Source organism: Diadema antillarum, unplaced genomic scaffold (genome assembly GCF_040938485.1).
Source record: "Diadema antillarum isolate AM-2024a unplaced genomic scaffold, OU_Dant_1.0 seq00001317_RagTag, whole genome shotgun sequence".
NCBI lineage: Eukaryota > Metazoa > Echinodermata > Echinoidea > Diadematoida > Diadematidae > Diadema > Diadema antillarum.
This window is the reverse complement of record NW_027272089.1, coordinates 354,335-372,856: the sequence shown is the minus strand read 5'-3', so window position 1 is coordinate 372,856 and position 18,522 is coordinate 354,335. Positions and strand designations below refer to the sequence as shown.

Genomic DNA, 18,522 nt, shown 5'->3' with positions numbered 1-18,522 from the left:
CACATCACCGAGCAATGATTCAGTAGCATCTACCATCATGCATTGCAATGTGGGCTGGGTTACTGTCTCACCAGTTTGTGTTCATTGCAACAAGCTGTGAGAAACAAGGAACACAGATTACCGATATTCGAAAGCATGTAAAACCAAATAGCTGTGACTAACAGTTAAACACTGCAAGGTTGCTTCTTCTCCATTGACAACAGAAATTTAGAAACTTGTTAATGCCGTGGTTACCGGATGAATGATCTTTGTTGGAAAATGCTGCTGGATGAAGCGAGACAAAATTTCTCTGGCCACTGAGACAAAGTTTGGGAGGTTGGCTCCATTCCTTGTCATTTCCCAGTCAAGGCTGGCCTATAGTGAGAGGGACAATAGTATCCGTGTTGTTAAAACACATTCCTAACATTGCACAAACAGATATTAATGTAACAAAAGTTAAGCAAGTACAGGTAGGTAGATGTACGGGTAAACCTTACACAAGTCAGCAGATATTAGTGTACTGTAACAAAAATTAAGCAAGTACACATATGTGTAGGTATACGTATGGGAAACCTTACACAAGTTTGCATAATTTGAACAAGGATTATGAAATGGGTTAAAGGATGTAGCCAACCAGAAGTGCTGAAATGAGTAATGTGTGTGCTCTTTAATTTTTTACTAACATGCAAGGGCGTGCAGAAAGTGTGCATGCCCTTGTGTGAAGGTTTGCATGGTGAAGTAAATGAGGGAGAGAGGTTTGCAGTAACACCATGTGTACATAGTCCTTGCTTTGCAGAAGAAGAGCCTACATAGAAAGATGAGTGTTGAGGAGGGAAGCGACAAAGGCAAATAGTGACAATTCTTGGTATCACCAATACAGTTAAACTCGCCTAAGTCGACATCGCATATGTCGAATAATCGCGCAAGTCGATGATTTTAAAAAGTCCCGATTTTTCCCCAATGACTTACGTGTATTAATTCACTCACAAGTCGAATTTTGTAAGTCGAATACTCGCCTAAGTCGATGAAATTCCAAGAACACTTTCACGGAAAAACCATTAAATTCACTGTGCCTAAGTCGAATAAGATTTTATTGTGCAATAAATCACTGTCAAAATCACGAGACGCCAGTTTTTGTTTACATAAGGACTAGCCCGACCAGACAGGTGACCAAAAAAAAATGATCTAAAGTATCAAAATTCAAAGCGATCGCATGCGATTGTTGAACTCTCTTCGTGTTTGGAGGTCCGCTGGTACAGCCCTGTCGCGCTACGTACGTACAGCGACTGGGCTGTGTGTAGTTGTGCGTACAGCGACTGGGCTGTGTGTATAGTCTGTGTATGTTTGCAGTCTGCGCTGTGCAGTGGATGGATGAAGCTGCTGAGTTTTCAAAGCGGAAAGTAGGGGGAAAGTTACGGGCACGGGTAAATCAGATTTACACCTCTACACGCATTTCAAGCCACGGTATGGTAAACTGGAATCAATCACTGCTCAAATATCGTTCATATTCACTTCCCCAAGGTTTAACAAGGATGTAAAGTAATCGGACCTGTGCCAATACTAATGCACTGTCCATGCAAAGTTAGCCGCGGCCCTGCCGGGCGACCCGTGCTGCGGCACACCTCTCCAGCTCTCGGCTCCAGAGTAGACAACATACATGTACATACATAATGTACGTGCGGTGTAACTGTTGTTAAATCGATTTTTTTTCGATTTACGCACAAGTCGAAAATCGCCTAAGTCGATGTGTTTTGCTCAGTCCCGAGAAGATCGACTTACGCGAGTTTAACTGTACTTGGGTGCCGCGTGGCGAGCAGCTTTAGATGCATTATGGGATAACTCAGGGGACAAACTTGCATTCGGTTTTTGCTGCATATTCACTCAAGTCACATTCTGTCTTTATCCAGGGGAATTAAATAAAAAAGAGAAGAAAAGATTTCTTTGCTCAGCCCAAGATCAGTCTCAATATGGTAGGCAGTGGCAATATTTGTTTTTTCTTCAAATCTTCACTTAAATTTTTACTTTACCCTACAGCTGCAAATGTACCTGGATGTCTGACCATGAGAATTATTGCCGGCAATTCCATTCAGATATACATGTGTAGAGCAAGGCTGCCAACTCTCATGCAATTAGCATGAGACTCACACAATTCACTAAATTTCAACTGTCTCACTCTGATAAAAAAATTCTCATGCTGAACTCCAAAAACAGAAAGCCAAAGAAGAAGAGGAAAGATTTCTTTGCCTTTCATCATGTGACCAGCACAATGAAGCCTTGCAGTCATGAACCGTGACTCTAGAGACTACAAATCAGTAAAATTTAGAAGTTATAAACTTTTTTTTTAAAGCTTAATTCTAACCAAAGAAAAAGCAGCAAGTAAGGAAAATCAGATGAATATTGCTTTGAATTGCACGGGAACTGAGAAACGTGCAAGACAACAGGAAGCGACAATGCTCCCGAGGAATCGTACAGTGCATCTGTAATGGGGCTCTGCAGCATGTGCAGATGTTTTTAGCGCATTGGTGATACAAAAATTGTGGGGCAGCAGTTAGCTGGAAGTTGAAGTTGCTCTAGTGGACAAAAGGAGACAGAGAGAATTGTAAGGAATAGAATGAAAATCCGCTGAAAGGTTTTTTGGAAAATGTTGGGAGTAGAAAGATGAGACAGAAAGGAGGGGAAAGAGGGAGAAGCCGAAGGTTGGAAAATCATGGAGATAAGAGAGAGAAGTGAAGTTTGACAAAAGCATGGGAGAGAAACAAAGCTGGTGAAGACGTGGACTATGGAATGCGGAATCAATGAAAAAAAAAATGCAAATATCAAATAACATTTACTTGTATCTATCAGAAATGTTTATATGAACCATATCTGACAGTTTCATGGAATTTCAAAGCCAATCATGGAAGGAAAGTAGATAATTTCATCTAAAAAATACGCTGATCATGGGTTGGTTTTACTCCAACATCCACATATGCACTTGGAGGTCTGACCATGAGAATTATTGCTGCCAATTCCATTCAGATATACATGTGTAGAGCAAGGCTGCCAATTCTCATTCATATAGCACGAGACTCACACAATTCACTAAATTTCAACTGTCTCACTCTGATGAAAGAATTCTCATGCGGAACCAAAAAAAAAGAAAGAAGAAAAAAGCAGAAGGTAAAAAAAAAAGAAAGAAGAAGAAGAAGAAGAAGAAATGTCCCCCAAATCCCTGATAATCTGGACATTCAATATGCCCAAGCCCAAACTTTCAAGATTTTCCCACAGGCACATCTCTCTACGCATATGTTGAAACCTTTACAGACGTATGCAATAGAGTGCACCATTTCAAATGTAAAATTGTCAAAGCTCCCTCTAGTGGAAAGGGGGCTGGGGGTGGGTGTGGAGACATTCCCTTCCGCATCATCCCCAACACCCCCTCCACCATTGTCATTTCGATTGATCAGGTTTGGTCACTTGCTCCCCAACAGTGTCTCACTCCAAACTCTCACTTGAGGTTGGCAGTCCAGTATAGACACATGTAGGATATGTAGAGTAGCAAATTTCATTCATCAATGTATGTACACGTTGTATATTATACTTCTATATTTTTACCTGTTCTTACCACCAGTATGTATATACATTCTATGTACTAGTTGTAGTTCAAAAACTATATATCAGATAACACTGACATTGATATGAGCAATAGTTGAATAGTGTGCAATTTGTTGGATGTAATTTGAAAATGATAGCATAAATCAGCTTCATTAGATTTGAGATTCATTTTTAAGTCAGGTTTCAGATCTTGCCGTTTTCAACGCTCTGTACAAAATTTTAATTTTGCACAATGGTTAATTGATGTTTATGGGAGTGTGTGTGTAGTTAACACCCTGACAATGGTCCTGAACAATGGCCATATATACGGCCTAATATTCATGAGAAATTCCCCTATCACAGCTAGTCTTGTTTACTCTTTATTCATTCTGAAATGCAGTGTATGCAAGCACATGAAAACATAAGCTTATTTTCTTTTTCATGTGCAATTTACCTTTTACCATGAATTCAGACTAGCAGTGCCCAGGGCAATCCATCATGACATATTAATAAAGCATTCATGTGCCTTGCAGCAAGAGTCCAGAAGCCTAGTCAGCAGAGCTCTAAAAAGGTGATATTCGTGGTATTCATGTCTATTGTTCAGGGTCATTGTAAGCACACACTCACATACATATCATTGGTTCTAGTGTAAAGTTCAATTTCGTATAGTGGGTTCAAATTTGACCAAAATCTGGAACTTAACTTATAATCAATCATGGATTTAACGAAACTGATTCATGCTCTCATATTCAAAGCACCTCCAACTAAATTGTACACTATTCAGCTACTACTCATATCAATGACAGTGTTATCTGATGTATAGTTTTCAAACTTTTAAGGATCAAAAGTGGGATTTATGTTGTTGTAATATCTAGTATGTATGTCTGTTGTTATGTATGTGTGTATGTATGTACATACATATGTATGTAAGAGACTTTCACTCTATTTACTCTTCTATTCAGCCATGAATGTATCAATCCATCAATAAATTCTTTTTATAGACATGAAGTGTGTGGTCTCAAATAACTTTTTGCACATCTGCCACACATAACTTCCGACACAAGTAGGGAGTACTCTATTATGACCATCTGATCTGAGGTACAACAATCATGTGTACTCTACAGTGCTCAATGATTTCAGTATATCTATTAGGTCAAATTGATCAAATTGCGTTTCAGGATTCATTTGTCAATAGGCCATCATTTCATACCTACAGCTATTATGGTCATTCTGACCATATTGGCTCACCTCTCCAGTGCTCTGTAGACCAATTACAACACACTTCCCTTCTGCCAGTGATGCCTGAGCCTCTTTCACAATGCTGGGAACTTTGACACCAAGACTGCAAGAATGATCACAAGCATTAATCAATAGTTACAAGTCTGTATATTTGTGCTCCATTAAAGGGATCGTATAGTTTTGGTTGAGACCTAATTTCAGGTTTCTGACATTTTTTGGCGAGATAATGAGAAACCTCTTATGAAATATGAAAGAGCATGAAATTCCATGAGGAATTCAACATTTAATTGATGAAAATTGGTTTTGAAATGGCTGAGATATCCAAAACAGAGCAATTCTAATAAAGTGTGGGACCCACACTTTTATTACGATTGCTTTGTTTTACTTTGTTTTTGGATGTTTCTGTTATTCCAAACCCGATTTTCATCAAATTAAGTTTGAATTCCTCTAAAAATGGTATGCTCTGTACTATTTCATAAGTGTTTTCTTGGTATCTCACAAAAAGTTAAAAGCCTAATTCTCATCTCCACCAATACTGTACCATCCCTTTAACATTACAGAGAAATAAAAGCAGTTAACAGAAGCATTCAGGTACAGCAGATGAACACACACCATACATGACCAGTCATGGTCAACAGGAGCCACAAGCTGCTGGCATAATTACCAAAAATAATAATGTGAAATTTTGATTTTTGGCTCCTGGGAATCTTTAAACTTTTGTCTATTATTAGCTGAAATTTCAAGATGGAGTATTTACTGAAAGAGTATAACACACAATCAAAAAAGCATTTTTTGACATGTTCATCTTGACTACAGCCTGAACGAGGGCTTTGCATTTTGAGTTCAAAATCCTTACCCCATTGCAACTGCTTGAAGCTGATTCATTGTTGATGATGTACACATACATGTACAGAAATATATTACTATCCAAGTCAAAGATATGATGGCTCCTATGCTTAAATGATAAATCTTTCTATTGAAACAATTCATGGATTTAAGCACTGGTTGACTTTAACACTAAATAACAGCCGTCATGGTGGCTGGCCAAATGTAATCTCTATACAACAGTTGGGAATGTGTAATGGCACAATACATACTCTTACTAACAGCTAAACGACCTTCAATATTCATAGAGTAATAGGCATTGCGTCACATTCATAATAGATCTTTCTTGCTCATTTCAAGTCAAGATCAATGTTACATCTTTTTTCCTCCTTAATTTGTACGAACGGCATTTAAAATATGGAAAACCTTGCACTTATCATGTTTGCATAATACCCACCATAAGCCTAGTACTTTGTTGTTGTTGAAAGAGTAATCTTTCTATTATCTAAATCCACATTTTTTTTTTTTTTTTTGGGGGGGGGGGGGGGGGGGTGGGCCCCCTGGGGCCAACAGGGGGAGCATTGTGCTTATTTGAACAAATTGAAATCTAATACCCCTGGGAATCTAATACCCCTGGGGATGCTAGCTGCCAAGATTGGAGAAAATCCATGAAAGAAGTGAAGTGAGTGAAGCGCTTAAGCAGCTCCTCTGTCACCTGTGTGTCAAAATCTGTGATTTTTAGTGTCTTATTGAAATGTGATTTTCTACTATGGCAATAGGATGAAATACATAACCCATGGATTACAGATCATGGGTTTTCAAGAAGAAGATGAAAATGCACAAATTAGGCCACCATTCCCCTCCCCCCTCCCATGGCACCAAAGGGGGGGGGGGGCACCCCTTGATCTGCCATAAACAAACATGAAACAAACTCTCAATGTACTATCTCATAGTATTAACTTAGTCTTATCACTTATGGTTCTAGAGAAGATTCTTAATTTATTTATTTATTTTTTTTTGGGGGGGGGGGTGGGTCCCCGAGGGTTCCCCTTAGGGTGAGCATGGTGCCCATTTGAATGATTATGGATTAAAAGAGCTTAATCATTTTTTACATCCATTGTATATAATTATTTACTCACCAAAGTTGCTTAAAGAAGCGTTGATGGCAGGACCAAAAGGTGGACCAGATGCGACCTGTTGATGTGTTTGTGCGGCCAAGGGCAATATTCAAAGACCTCTGAAGCTCTTTCCTTGATACAACAATGAAAAGAAAATACTTTTGACATATACAATATCACCTGTGCACTTCTGATGTAATGGAGTACATGGAGGTATAAGAACTTTTCAATTTTTCAGGAGGTAGAGTCTTATACTCATGTATATGCATCAACAGTCCAAGTATAGCATGAAAATGTATACTGTACCTGGAAAAGTAGAGTTATCTTTAACTAGAAATGTCGCTATGGCTACTGGTACGCCTCTGCCATAATACATGGTTCTCCTACTAGGTCTAAATACAATGTCTTGACAATGTGTGATGACAGTTTCACATGATTGGCATAATATTAAAATTACAGGTTGGTCACAAATGTGTTGAATGTTCACTTTCTTTGAATGAATGGCTATACAGTCTAAGAGTGCAGGTATTTGAGGATTTTGACTTGACTTTTGACCCTTTTATAAGTTTAAGCATTGAGCAATTTTCAAGGTATGGAGAAAAAATATCATTTCAGTATTACACAGTAAAGTTTCAGCATTTCAACCCAGCCTTTGACCCTTGATCTTTGACCCTATGACACTGAAATTCCCAAGAGGATCACTGTCACAGGTTGAACATGCATAAATATGTACTAAGTTTTATCATGGCGCCTTGAGTCACTTTTGATAGAGATATGGAGGAAGGAAGAAGGGAAATTTAGTACTTTCACTTGACCTTTGACCTTTTAACCTTTGATCTTTTGCCAAGAAACTTCTAAGAGAATCTCCATTGGGTGATACATGTATACATGTATAAAGTTTCAAGAAAAATCCTGCAGGCATTGCATAAATATGAGGGAAATAGTGAAAATTTGAGAGGTTGACCTTGACCTTTGACCCCATGACCTTTGGCCCATAACACCCCCCCCCCCCCTCCAAAAAACAAAAAAAAAAAAAAAAAAAAATTCCCTGGAAAATCACTGCCAGTTAGGACATGTGGGGAGCTGCAGCCCCCCTGGTTCTGCGGTCACTGTATCTTACAGTCCATAACTTTATAATATCTTTGACGTTAACACATGTACCTCTTTCTTTCCTTTTTCTATTTCTACTTTCCAAACAACTCATGCCTTCCCAGTGGTTAACAGGGACCGATTTTGAAGTTTTTCTCTCACATTTCTGGACTACATTTTGTATTCTATTAGCTTCTCTTCAACATTCCTTCATTTATAGAAGGCCTAAGCTTTTCAGGACTACACTTTTAATTATCATTTGTTCTCTCCCACAGCTCTTTCCCATTGGAGTCTTTTTTTTTAATGATCCAATTCCCCCTTCCTTTTTCTTAAATTTTTTATTTTTGATTTCGCATTCCAGTCTCCATTCTCAAGTGCTACTGCTATTGTTTTCTCTTGCTTTTTGTTAACCATCTTTTGGAAGTTCTTATCTTCGTCACTTCTCTCTCTCCATGATTATCTGACCTCCTTCCCCTCCTCCTCCCTCTCTGGTTCATTTTCCTCCTCCCACTGACTTCTGAACCCTTACCTGATTCAAATTGTCACTCTATTCTTCCTTACAACCTTCCCTGTCTCCATTAGAGGAACCTTAACTTCAGGCTCAATGCTGCCCTTTGCCTTCCTTACACTCTCCTTATGTCGCATCCCATCATCAATCTCCTCTTTCGTGGGTCTTTTGCTAAATAAACAGTGCATTGTATGTTCAAGGGCTACATACACATGGTGACACCACGAACCTCTTTTCCTTATCTACATCCATGCAAACTTTTAAAACACACATTATTGGAGTCTGCCATCAAAATCTGTGACACTCACCAAATGTGAGTGGCAGTGTCATACATTTTGACTTGGTCTGGAGTCAACGTGGCCTCTACGGTGATGAACTTGGCCTGTTGAAAGCTGAGTGCACGAGAGACATACATGCCAGATGCTTTCATCTCCATTGCAAGCATTTCAGCAGCACCTGCAGCAGGAAAGATAATGTACAACTCAATTTTGTAGGCATCCATGGCATTAGCAATACAATGTTTTAACCTGAAAATATGGGGGGGGGGGGCTTTTAGGCCCCCTTCATATAAATTGCGATCACATTGTAATACAAAAAATGTTACACTACTGTTTCATGACTTGCCCCCTCCACATAAACTTTGATCATGCTGTATTAAATGCAAAAACAGTTTATACTGCTGTTTCATGACTTTTTCATATCAGGCCAAGTAAAACTAGAACTATCACTCAATGTGATTAATACGCCCCCCCCCCTCCCCCCCCAACACGGAGGGAGTTACATGTACCTCAACTAGCAATGAATACTTTGTATGCTTTTTATTGAAAAAAACAAACAATTACCATGACAATGTATTGTTCAACATTGAATTAATAAATTTTGCTCACTGATAGTCACATGTGCCATATCTCAAGTCAAATGCTCAAAACCTAACTGAGTAAAGTAAATAAATCAGCAATTTCTATGATTTTCATAAAAATATGCTGTTACCAAGGTAACACAATGTTTGGCATTAAGAAAAAAAATGAAGTTTGCACAACTATGTATCATAGGCATAGCTTGTCACATGTGCCAAATTTCAAGTCAAATGCTCAAAAGTTGAGGGAGTTGGCTGAATTCATATTATCGCATAATTTTCATTCAAAATATGCTTTTACCATGGCAACACATTTTTCAACAACGACGAAAGATAAATTTTGCACATCTAGGTAATACGGTGGTCACATGTGCCAAATTTGAAGCCAAATGCTCGAAAACTGATAGAGTTAGTGGAACCAAAATTTTTGAATGATTTTCATTCAAACTAGAACTATCACTCAATGTGATTAATACCCCCACCTTACACTAAGGGAGTTAGCTCAACCAGGAAATACTGAAATTATTGAAAAAAGATGTTGTTAGCATGGCAAAGTATTGTTCAACAATGAATAAATGTATATTTTGCTCACTGATAGTCACATGTGCCACATCTTAAGTCAAGTGCTCAAAACCTGAGTGAGTAAGATAAATAAATGGGCAATTTCTATGATTGCTACTAAAATATGCTATAACCATGGCAACACAATGTCTGACATTAACAAGAAATGAAGTTTGCGCAACTATATATCATAGCTGTCACATGTCCCAAACTTCAAGCCAAATGTTCAAAGACTGAGGGAGAGTTAACTAAATTCACAGTATTTTTGTATGATTTTCATTCAAAATATGCTGTTACCATGGCAATGCATTGTTCAACAATGACATAAGAATAAATTTACACATGTATGTTCTATGGCAGTCACATGTGCCAAATTGCAAGCCAAATGCTCAAAGACTCAGGGAGTGTTAAATCCACTGTTTTTTGTATGATTTTTCATTCAAAATATGCTGCTACCATGGCAATGCATTGTTCAACAATGATGACTGATTAAGTTTGCATATCTACATACCATAGCGGTCACATGTGCCAAATTTCAAGCCAAATGCTCAGACTGAGGGAGTCAGCTGAATCCACAATATTTTTGTATGATTTTTTATTCAAAATATGCTGTTACCATGGCAACCATCCACTACCAACAACCGACAAATGCAAACTACAATCAACGCTATCATGTCAAGATCTTTTTTTTTTTTCCTTTGGAGGACAGACTGATGTCAAAACTCCCCTTTCCTCACTTTTCTTCCTCCAGTATCACTTTCTGCAGTGGCAGCAAGAAAGGGAAACAAAAACAAGTCAAAGGTCAAAATTCTGTGTAGAAGTTTTGAAGCCCTCACCTAGTGCCATCACATAAAGCAAATGGAATCGAAATTGGGTTAGAAATGGCGAAGGAGTAGCATTTTGTAGCCAATGTACAATATAGGTCAAAAATCAAGGTCAAAGGTCAAAGAAGACAAAGGTCAAAATTCTGTGTAGAAGTTTTGAAGCCCTCACCTAGTGCTATCACATAAAGCAAACGGAATCGAAATCGGGTTAGAAATGGCGAAGGAGTAGCATTCTGTAGCAAAATGCACAATATAGGTCAAAAATCAAGGTCAAAGGTCAAAGAAGTCAAAGGTCAAAATTCTGTGTAGAAGTTTTGAAGCCCTCAACTAGTGCCATCATATAAAGCAAACGGAATCGAAATCGGGTTAAAAATGGCGAAGGAGTAGCATTTCGTAGCAAAATGTACAATATAGGTCAAAAATCAAGGTCAAAGGTCAAAGAAGTCAAAGGTCAAAATTCTGTGTAGAAGTTTTGAAGCCCTCACCTAGTGCCATCACATAAAGCAAACGGAATCGAAATCGGGTTAGAAATGGCGAAGGAGTAGCATTTTGTAGCAAAATGTACAATATAGGTCAAAAAATCAAGGTCAAAGGTCAAAGAAGTCAAAGGTCAAAATTCTGTGTAGAAGTTTTGAAGCCCTCACCTAGCGCCATCACATAAAGCAAACGGAATCGAAATCGGGTTAGAAATGGCGAAGGAGTAGCATTTTGTAGCAAAATGTACAATATAGGTCAAAGGTCAAGGTCAAAGGTCACGACTGAAATTCTGTGTAGAAGTTTCAAAGCTCCCATGTAGTGCTATCATATAAAGCAAACAGAATCAAAATTGGCTCATAAATGACAGAGAAGTAGCAAATTGAAGATTTTGATCACACACGGACGCACACACGGACACACGGACACACGGACACACGGACGGACGGACGGACAGACGGACGGACACACGGACACACACACGTACGGAGCCCGTAAACATTAAGGATGGGATTTTCCACACTTGCATTCACATATGGATGGGCTGTGCAAGGGAAATTTTAAAAAATGAAAAAAATGCACAAGGACCTTCCTTTCTGAATATTTTCATACCCTATCAGAGCAATTTTGACAAGATTATTTTTTTGAAAAAAAAAGGGTTTGAGTGTACATCATGAGATTCATGTATGACACCACCCAATCAGGGCATCCCTGCGATATTCCCGACTACATTGTCTTGCGATGACTTCTGTACCATGGGGGCGCTGCTAGCACAAAAATGAGCACACCAAAACATGTATATGTACTACTTTAACCCTAATCAGGCTGGGGGGGGGGGGGGGCAGAATCCGCCCCCCCTCGACGTTTCGCGCAATATCTTCGCAGCGCGATAAGCTCCTGCCGCGATGTTTCATGACTTTTTTCTTTCAAGTATCGCGCAACTCTTGAGACCAAAATTGTTGCGCCCGCGCGTACCGTTTTGACGTGACGCCCGTTCGAAAAAAATTTGTCAACCCCAAAATTGCTCCAAAACGTGATTTTGTGTACAAATCCAATGCAAATTGTGTTTTTTCAATTAATTCACATAAAAATTCATATCTTGACTTAGAATGGACGAAATTAATTTATTTTAGCATAATAAAGCGTCGAAAAATGTCTGTGACAAATTTTGGCCAAAGAACAAACAAAAACAAAAGGTCAAAAAACAAACAAAAACAAAAGGTCGAAAAACAAAGAAATACATAAGAAATTCAAAAAAACAATCAAATACATAAGAAATTAATTTCGATACAGATTTTTTTTTTATCCTATGTCTCAGGAGAATGATACAAGAAACATTTTTAAAAAGAAATTAGCTTAATTAGAGCATTAATAAGTGATTTAGAGCCAAAAACTGATTTTATGCATAAATTACAATAATTAATTAATATAAGATATAAGAAAAATTTTTCGGAGAAAGCAACCAAAGATTTTGATAGTATACGTCGCGGGCGTCGCGTGTGCCGATTTTCTGCGCGATCACGCGTTCCATAGGTGAGATCTGAAGGGGGGGCGGAATCCGCCCCCCCAGATATAGCATAGCCAAAAAAGCCCAGCCTGATTAGGGTTAAAGCTTCATGATGATATCTTGAGCCAATTCTGAGATATGATGGAAAAAGGGTAATCTTAGCATTTTTACTTAACCTTTGACCTCATGCCCCCCTCCCCCCCCCCCCCCCCAAAAAAAAAAAAGAAGAAAAAAGCTGGAGAACATCTTCAGGCATAGATGTGAGGGGGGGGGGGGGAGGAGTGAAATTTTGAGAAATTGACCTACACATGACTACATGACCCAAAAAGTCCCAAATAGAATCAGTCAGGCAGTACATGCTCCTGTACTAAGTTTCATGAAGATATTTTCAACCACTTTAGAGATATGGGAAAAAAGTGCAAGTTTTTAATTTTACTTGACCTTTGACCCCACGGCCCAAAATTTTCCCTAGAGAACCTTTATCTGGTATAAAAACATATGTATACACCAAGTTTTAAGAAAATCCGTTCAGGCTTTGCATATGTATGGTGGAAATATAGTAAAATTTTGAAAATTTGACCATGACCTTTGACCTTGAGCATGTGCACCCAAAAGTTAATAGGCACAACTTTGTCCACTCTCTTTTCACTGAAGAAAAGAATCCACTCAAGAAGTAAAAAAAAAAAAATAATGTTTTTTTTTTATTTCAGTATGCACCTGCCTTAAAGTTTAAACACTAATTATAGAGCACCTTTAAATTGACAAAATATAAGAGTAAAACTTTGTAATATTTGCAATATCTAAATAACTAATAACATCTCACACCATACCTAGACCTCGCTTGGTGATTGTGTCCAGGAAGTGCTCAAATGTCCTGAAGGTTGCACCATCACCCCACAGGCCTAGTCTCTCCATAAAGGCCTACAAAGCAGAAGTCAAAGATACAGCGGTATAAACTGATATTCCACAATGCTTTTCTTCATGGCACTCTCGTATCACACAACACTATGATATGGAAGAAGCTGCATTAAACACCAATATCATCTATTTATGAGCAAGATTTGTCGAACAATGTAGCACATCAAAAAGATGACAAAAACAAAAATTTTGGTTGTATATGAGAACGTTAGTCACTCACTACTGATTACACATAATTGTAGCTCATAAGACAACATGTAACAGATTGAGGAGTTAGAATGCACACATAAAAAGCTGGACTACATTCTGAGTTCTGGCAAGGATTCCTTGAGCTGCTTTGTCAATACAATGGCATACTCTCCCTATTCTCTCTGACCTCTCTCTCTCAGCTTACATTAATGTTGTGATCTCTTTCGAGTCAAAATATACCTGTCACAATATACATAAAATAATGTAAGAATCAAAGCTGACTGACTAGATTAACTTTAAAAGCTTACAACTACTTTGCATGCACCTAATTGTCAATCAAGATACAATATCATGCCTGTCTTACCATATTTTTCACATCAGTCACTCCAGTTGCACTGCAATAAACCACCCTTGCAAGTGGCAGCATTCTACCAAGATAAGAATGATGTACAATCATAGATACATTGTACTGATGCTTCATGTATGCTTTGATATGAAAAAAGAGATTCAATTTTATACTGCTTAGGTGTGTTAGAGTAGTCCTGCACACGCATCTGAATAAGCACATAATGTTTGATTATGCATGAGAACTATGTAATATTTATCTAATTTTCCAAGAGAAAGTCACATGCATGAAATTATAGTGTGAACAAGGAAGTAGCAGTTCAATATGCCATTAACATGATACACGTAGTATGCAATCTTTCATTGCTGGAAAGAGTCCATTTTGCTTGGCAAAGTGAATACCTAAGGACATCACTATTTCTGTGCAAGCCTTTCATTATATTACACTATACAACTTGGCTGTGAGATGATAAAACAATGTATCTATTTGGTGCTTCTTTTCCAGTAGATTGAGTTTAAAATTTTGCAAAAGTATAGCTCATTTTGTGTTTTGCTTTGACATTTTATATCTTGCCTTAAAAGGACCAACATTATCAATAATTCCTGACTGCAAATTGATTTTCACTAGGCCTTTATTTTTGGAATAAAATCAAATTGTATGTTGTTTTACCGCATGAAATAAAATGGGATCACCTTTCATTTGACATATCACGGTGGCTTCATTTTTGGGGTAAGACAGAGAGGATTTGGACAGGACATTACTTAAATGATTATGTCATAATTTATAAAAGAACTAATTTTCACCAAAATGTGAGATACACGATCATGTCACCCCATGGACGATATGGTAAATCAACGTACTGCATGTATACATGTATGTGTTGTTTTGGCAAATTTATGACGGACTAGTGTCCAGAAGGGGGGCTAGCATATTGCTGCTCACATTTGCTTTGCAAACAAAATTCTGGCATTCCCATTGGGTGAAGGTATCGTAGCTCAGGAACTGGGTGTATTCTGATTTCAAGATTTGATAAAGTGTTAGATTACACTAAAACATATTGAAATTTGTGCTTATTTCAATTTTCCAAACCTATCAACATAATTTGTTTTGCCATCTAAAGGTTGAACTTGAAAAAGAGTAACAGCATAATATATGACTTGCAATCCAAACAATGGTTAAAACAATTACCTTTGTATAGATGTCACTGCCATTGCTACTTTGGTGCTGTTTTTCTCTTTCCCCTATGAAATACAAGTGTTTTGAAATCATTAACAATCTTGTCATGTATATTTGTTAGACTGCGCATTTACAAGCAGTTTCATAGCATTGCATGATTTTCTTCTCTTTAACAAAACCTCTAACTGTCCCCTTGGAAGATGTGTCGATCACGGACGATTATCATGATTTCTCATTCACGTATAAGCTTATGTTCCACACTCTTGGTTCGAGGACACCTATTGCTACAACTACTACATGGTTAAAGGCGCAGTCTCTTTCGCCGGAGCCATACGTTTGGACGGTAAAGTTTTGAAGCCCACAAGATGCAAAACAAAAATAGTTCTTCTTTTAATTGTTTTCTTCAATTGAGGTAATGCCACTTTCGTTCAGGTATAAATCACATTGTCATGTAAACACACACACACACGCTATTTTCCTTTGTTTTGTATTGCACTCTTCATTGCTTTTACTGCTGGAAAATTTTACAGTCTTGTAGCTGTAGGAGCTCTCCCAACTGATCATGTTATCTAATGACAACAAGATTAGACATAGCAATCTTGGTTATGCAAATAAGGGTCAAAGTTTATATTTGAAAAAGCCAATATCAAAGTCAAGATGATCTTTAAAACACTTTATTGTCATGTTTCAATGTGTCAAGGACCACTTGGTAAATACAGTGTATACTCAGAAAGCCTCAGGCTGTTAATCGACTTAGGCCTACTCGCACATGCAGACACATGCACAAGATCTCCAAATGGTTTGCATGATAGAAACATATTTGATCTAAATTATGAAGGTACGAAAAAGAATTCGACTTCACAAACATCATCTCAATATAACTTCAAGTCGCTATATCACATTGTTTTCGTTGTCGATCATGGGTGACCAATATCTCCCAGGCATATTACCTACAAACTCATCTACGTGATGAGTTTCATATCTCTTATTTTTATGGCAAGTCAGGTGCTATTCACAAATTCAAAGACACACAAAAATATTGACTCTGATCATAACATGAATGTGATGCTCATGTAAATATTTCTCCATTTAGTAATGTGCTCCAAGATCATGAATTTAACCACTCGCAAAATCGTCGAGAAGTCCTGATTCACGAAAAATTAGACTTGCTAAATATATGGCATATATAGTAGCTTAAATTCGTTTCTCCCCTTCTTTTTTTTTTTCCTTTGGGTTTTTTTTCCTTTGGTTTTTTTATTTTCCTTTGGATTTTTTTTTCCGCTTGTGATATTTTTATTGTTATGCTAAGATGTTATGAATCTTGAAAATCAATAAAAAACATAAATAGATAACAAAACTTAATGCACTTGAGTAATTTTCAAGGTATGGATAAAACAAAAAATGTAATTTCATCATGAAGCAACAAGAATATTAGAATTTTTTGCCTAACCTTAGACCCTTGACTTTTGATCCAAAACAGTACAAGCATTATATATAAACTATAAAGTTTCATGAAGATAACTTGAGCCATTTCTGAGATATGGAAAAAGTGAAATTTTAGCATTTTTCCTTGACCTTTTTATCTATGATTTTTGATCCCATGACCCAAAACATTTCCTCGTGAATCTCTACATGGTAATACATGTATACACTATTAAAGTTTAATGAAAATAAATTCAGGCATTACAGAGACATGGGGAAATATTGACAATTTAAGAACTTGAATTTGACCTTTGACCTTGAGTGTGTACACCCGAAAGTTGATAGGCATAGCTTCATCCACTCATACATACGCCTAGTTGCATTTGGATACCTCTGCGTTTAAGTTATGCTATCCACAAAATCAATTACAGATAAAAGGATGAACAGACAACCTGAAAACATAAGGCCTATGGCAACAGTCCGTAGTGGAGGCATAAACTGAAACGCAAAGAGATTTCATCTTGAATTACTTAAACCTGTACTGAGAGTAAAACGATAGGAATAAGGTTAAAAGAAAGATATTATTCAGAGGGGTGAAGGTTCAGGTGCGAGTTTCTTCACTATGGAATAGAGAATAAGGTTGTCCTAAAAAATGCTACAAGGTTATAAGCAAAGACTGTTATGCCCTGAATTCATGTGTTGCTATGGCGACTGGAATGCCTCCGCCATATTGCAGGGTTCTCCCAGTAGGTCTAGTAAGAGTACATCATTTGTAGAGGGAGACAAAGTGAAGAAACTCGCACCTGAACCTTAACCCCTCTAAATAATACATTTCTATCATTTAATATGCCTTGTCCGCCTTGGACTACTTAACATAACAATGTCAGAATTTCGGAGCTTGAGTATTTGTTCCATGTTAATCGTGTCACTGTCGGCAACCAGGGACAGCCCAGTGGTAGTGTCGCTGCCCAGAAAGTAGTAGATGACAGGTTCGAGTCCCACTGGTTCCTTTTTTTTTGACATGTTTGTTCATTTACAGATCAGCAGTCGCAATCTCAACAAATTTCATTTGTAGAGGGAGACAAAGTGAAGAAACTCGCACCTGAACCTCAACCCCTCTGAATAATATCTTTCTTTCATTTGGTATTCCTTGTCCGCCTTGGACTACTTAACATAACAATGTCAGAATTTCGGAGCTTGGGTATTTGTTCCATGTTAATTGTGTCACTGCCGCCAACCAGGGACAGCCTGGTAGTAGTGTCGCTGCCCAGAAAGCAGTAGATGACAGGTTCGAGTCCCACTGGTTCCTTTTTTTCCCCAACATGTTTGTTAATTTACAGATCAGCAGTTGTGATCTTAACAAATTTCATTTGTAGAGGGAGACAAAGTGAAGAAACTCGCATCTGAACCTTCACCCCTCTGAATAATATCTTTCTTTCAAGAGTACATCTTGACAATGCTAGATACAATTTCAAGTAATTGGCAAAAACTTGAAATGCCACGTTTGTCATGACTCTGTAGAGGATTACTTTCCTTGACTAGCTTTCATTTAGATGGATTCAGACCAAATTGTTTAAGAGAGCAAGTTTGGGAATTTGAGCATTTTTACCTGACCTTTGACCCTTGCCCTTTGACCCCATGGCACACAATTCTTCAAGGATAATCACTAACTGGTTACATTGATTCTCATGACAATGCTTAGAGCTATTTTCGAAATAACAGAAAAAATTGAGACATTTAAACGTTTTCACTTGACCTTTTACCCCATGCCAAAATCTTTCCAAACAGAATCATTGTGCAGAAATGCATGTATTACCTAGTTTGATTAAGTTTATGCATTGAGTAATCTCCAAGGTATGGCAAAAAAGTTTAATTTCAGTATTAGATAGTATTATTTTAACATTTTGATCTGACCTTT

General features: G+C 37.7%; 1 protein-coding gene across 1 annotated transcript in view; it reads right to left on the bottom strand.

Moving 5' to 3' along the window:
• LOC139708186 (uncharacterized) overlaps positions 1-18,522 on the bottom strand; it is a 125,149-nt gene that overhangs the window by 52,917 nt on the left and 53,710 nt on the right. The window contains exons 10-16 of the mRNA XM_071620160.1: positions 15,195-15,247; positions 14,025-14,088; positions 13,384-13,474; positions 8,640-8,787; positions 6,756-6,866; positions 4,801-4,894; positions 235-354 (exon numbers count right to left, since the gene is read on the bottom strand). Of these exons, the coding sequence (XP_071476261.1) occupies positions 235-354; positions 4,801-4,894; positions 6,756-6,866; positions 8,640-8,787; positions 13,384-13,474; positions 14,025-14,088; positions 15,195-15,247 (681 nt within the window). The remainder of the gene's footprint in view (positions 1-234; positions 355-4,800; positions 4,895-6,755; positions 6,867-8,639; positions 8,788-13,383; positions 13,475-14,024; positions 14,089-15,194; positions 15,248-18,522) is intronic.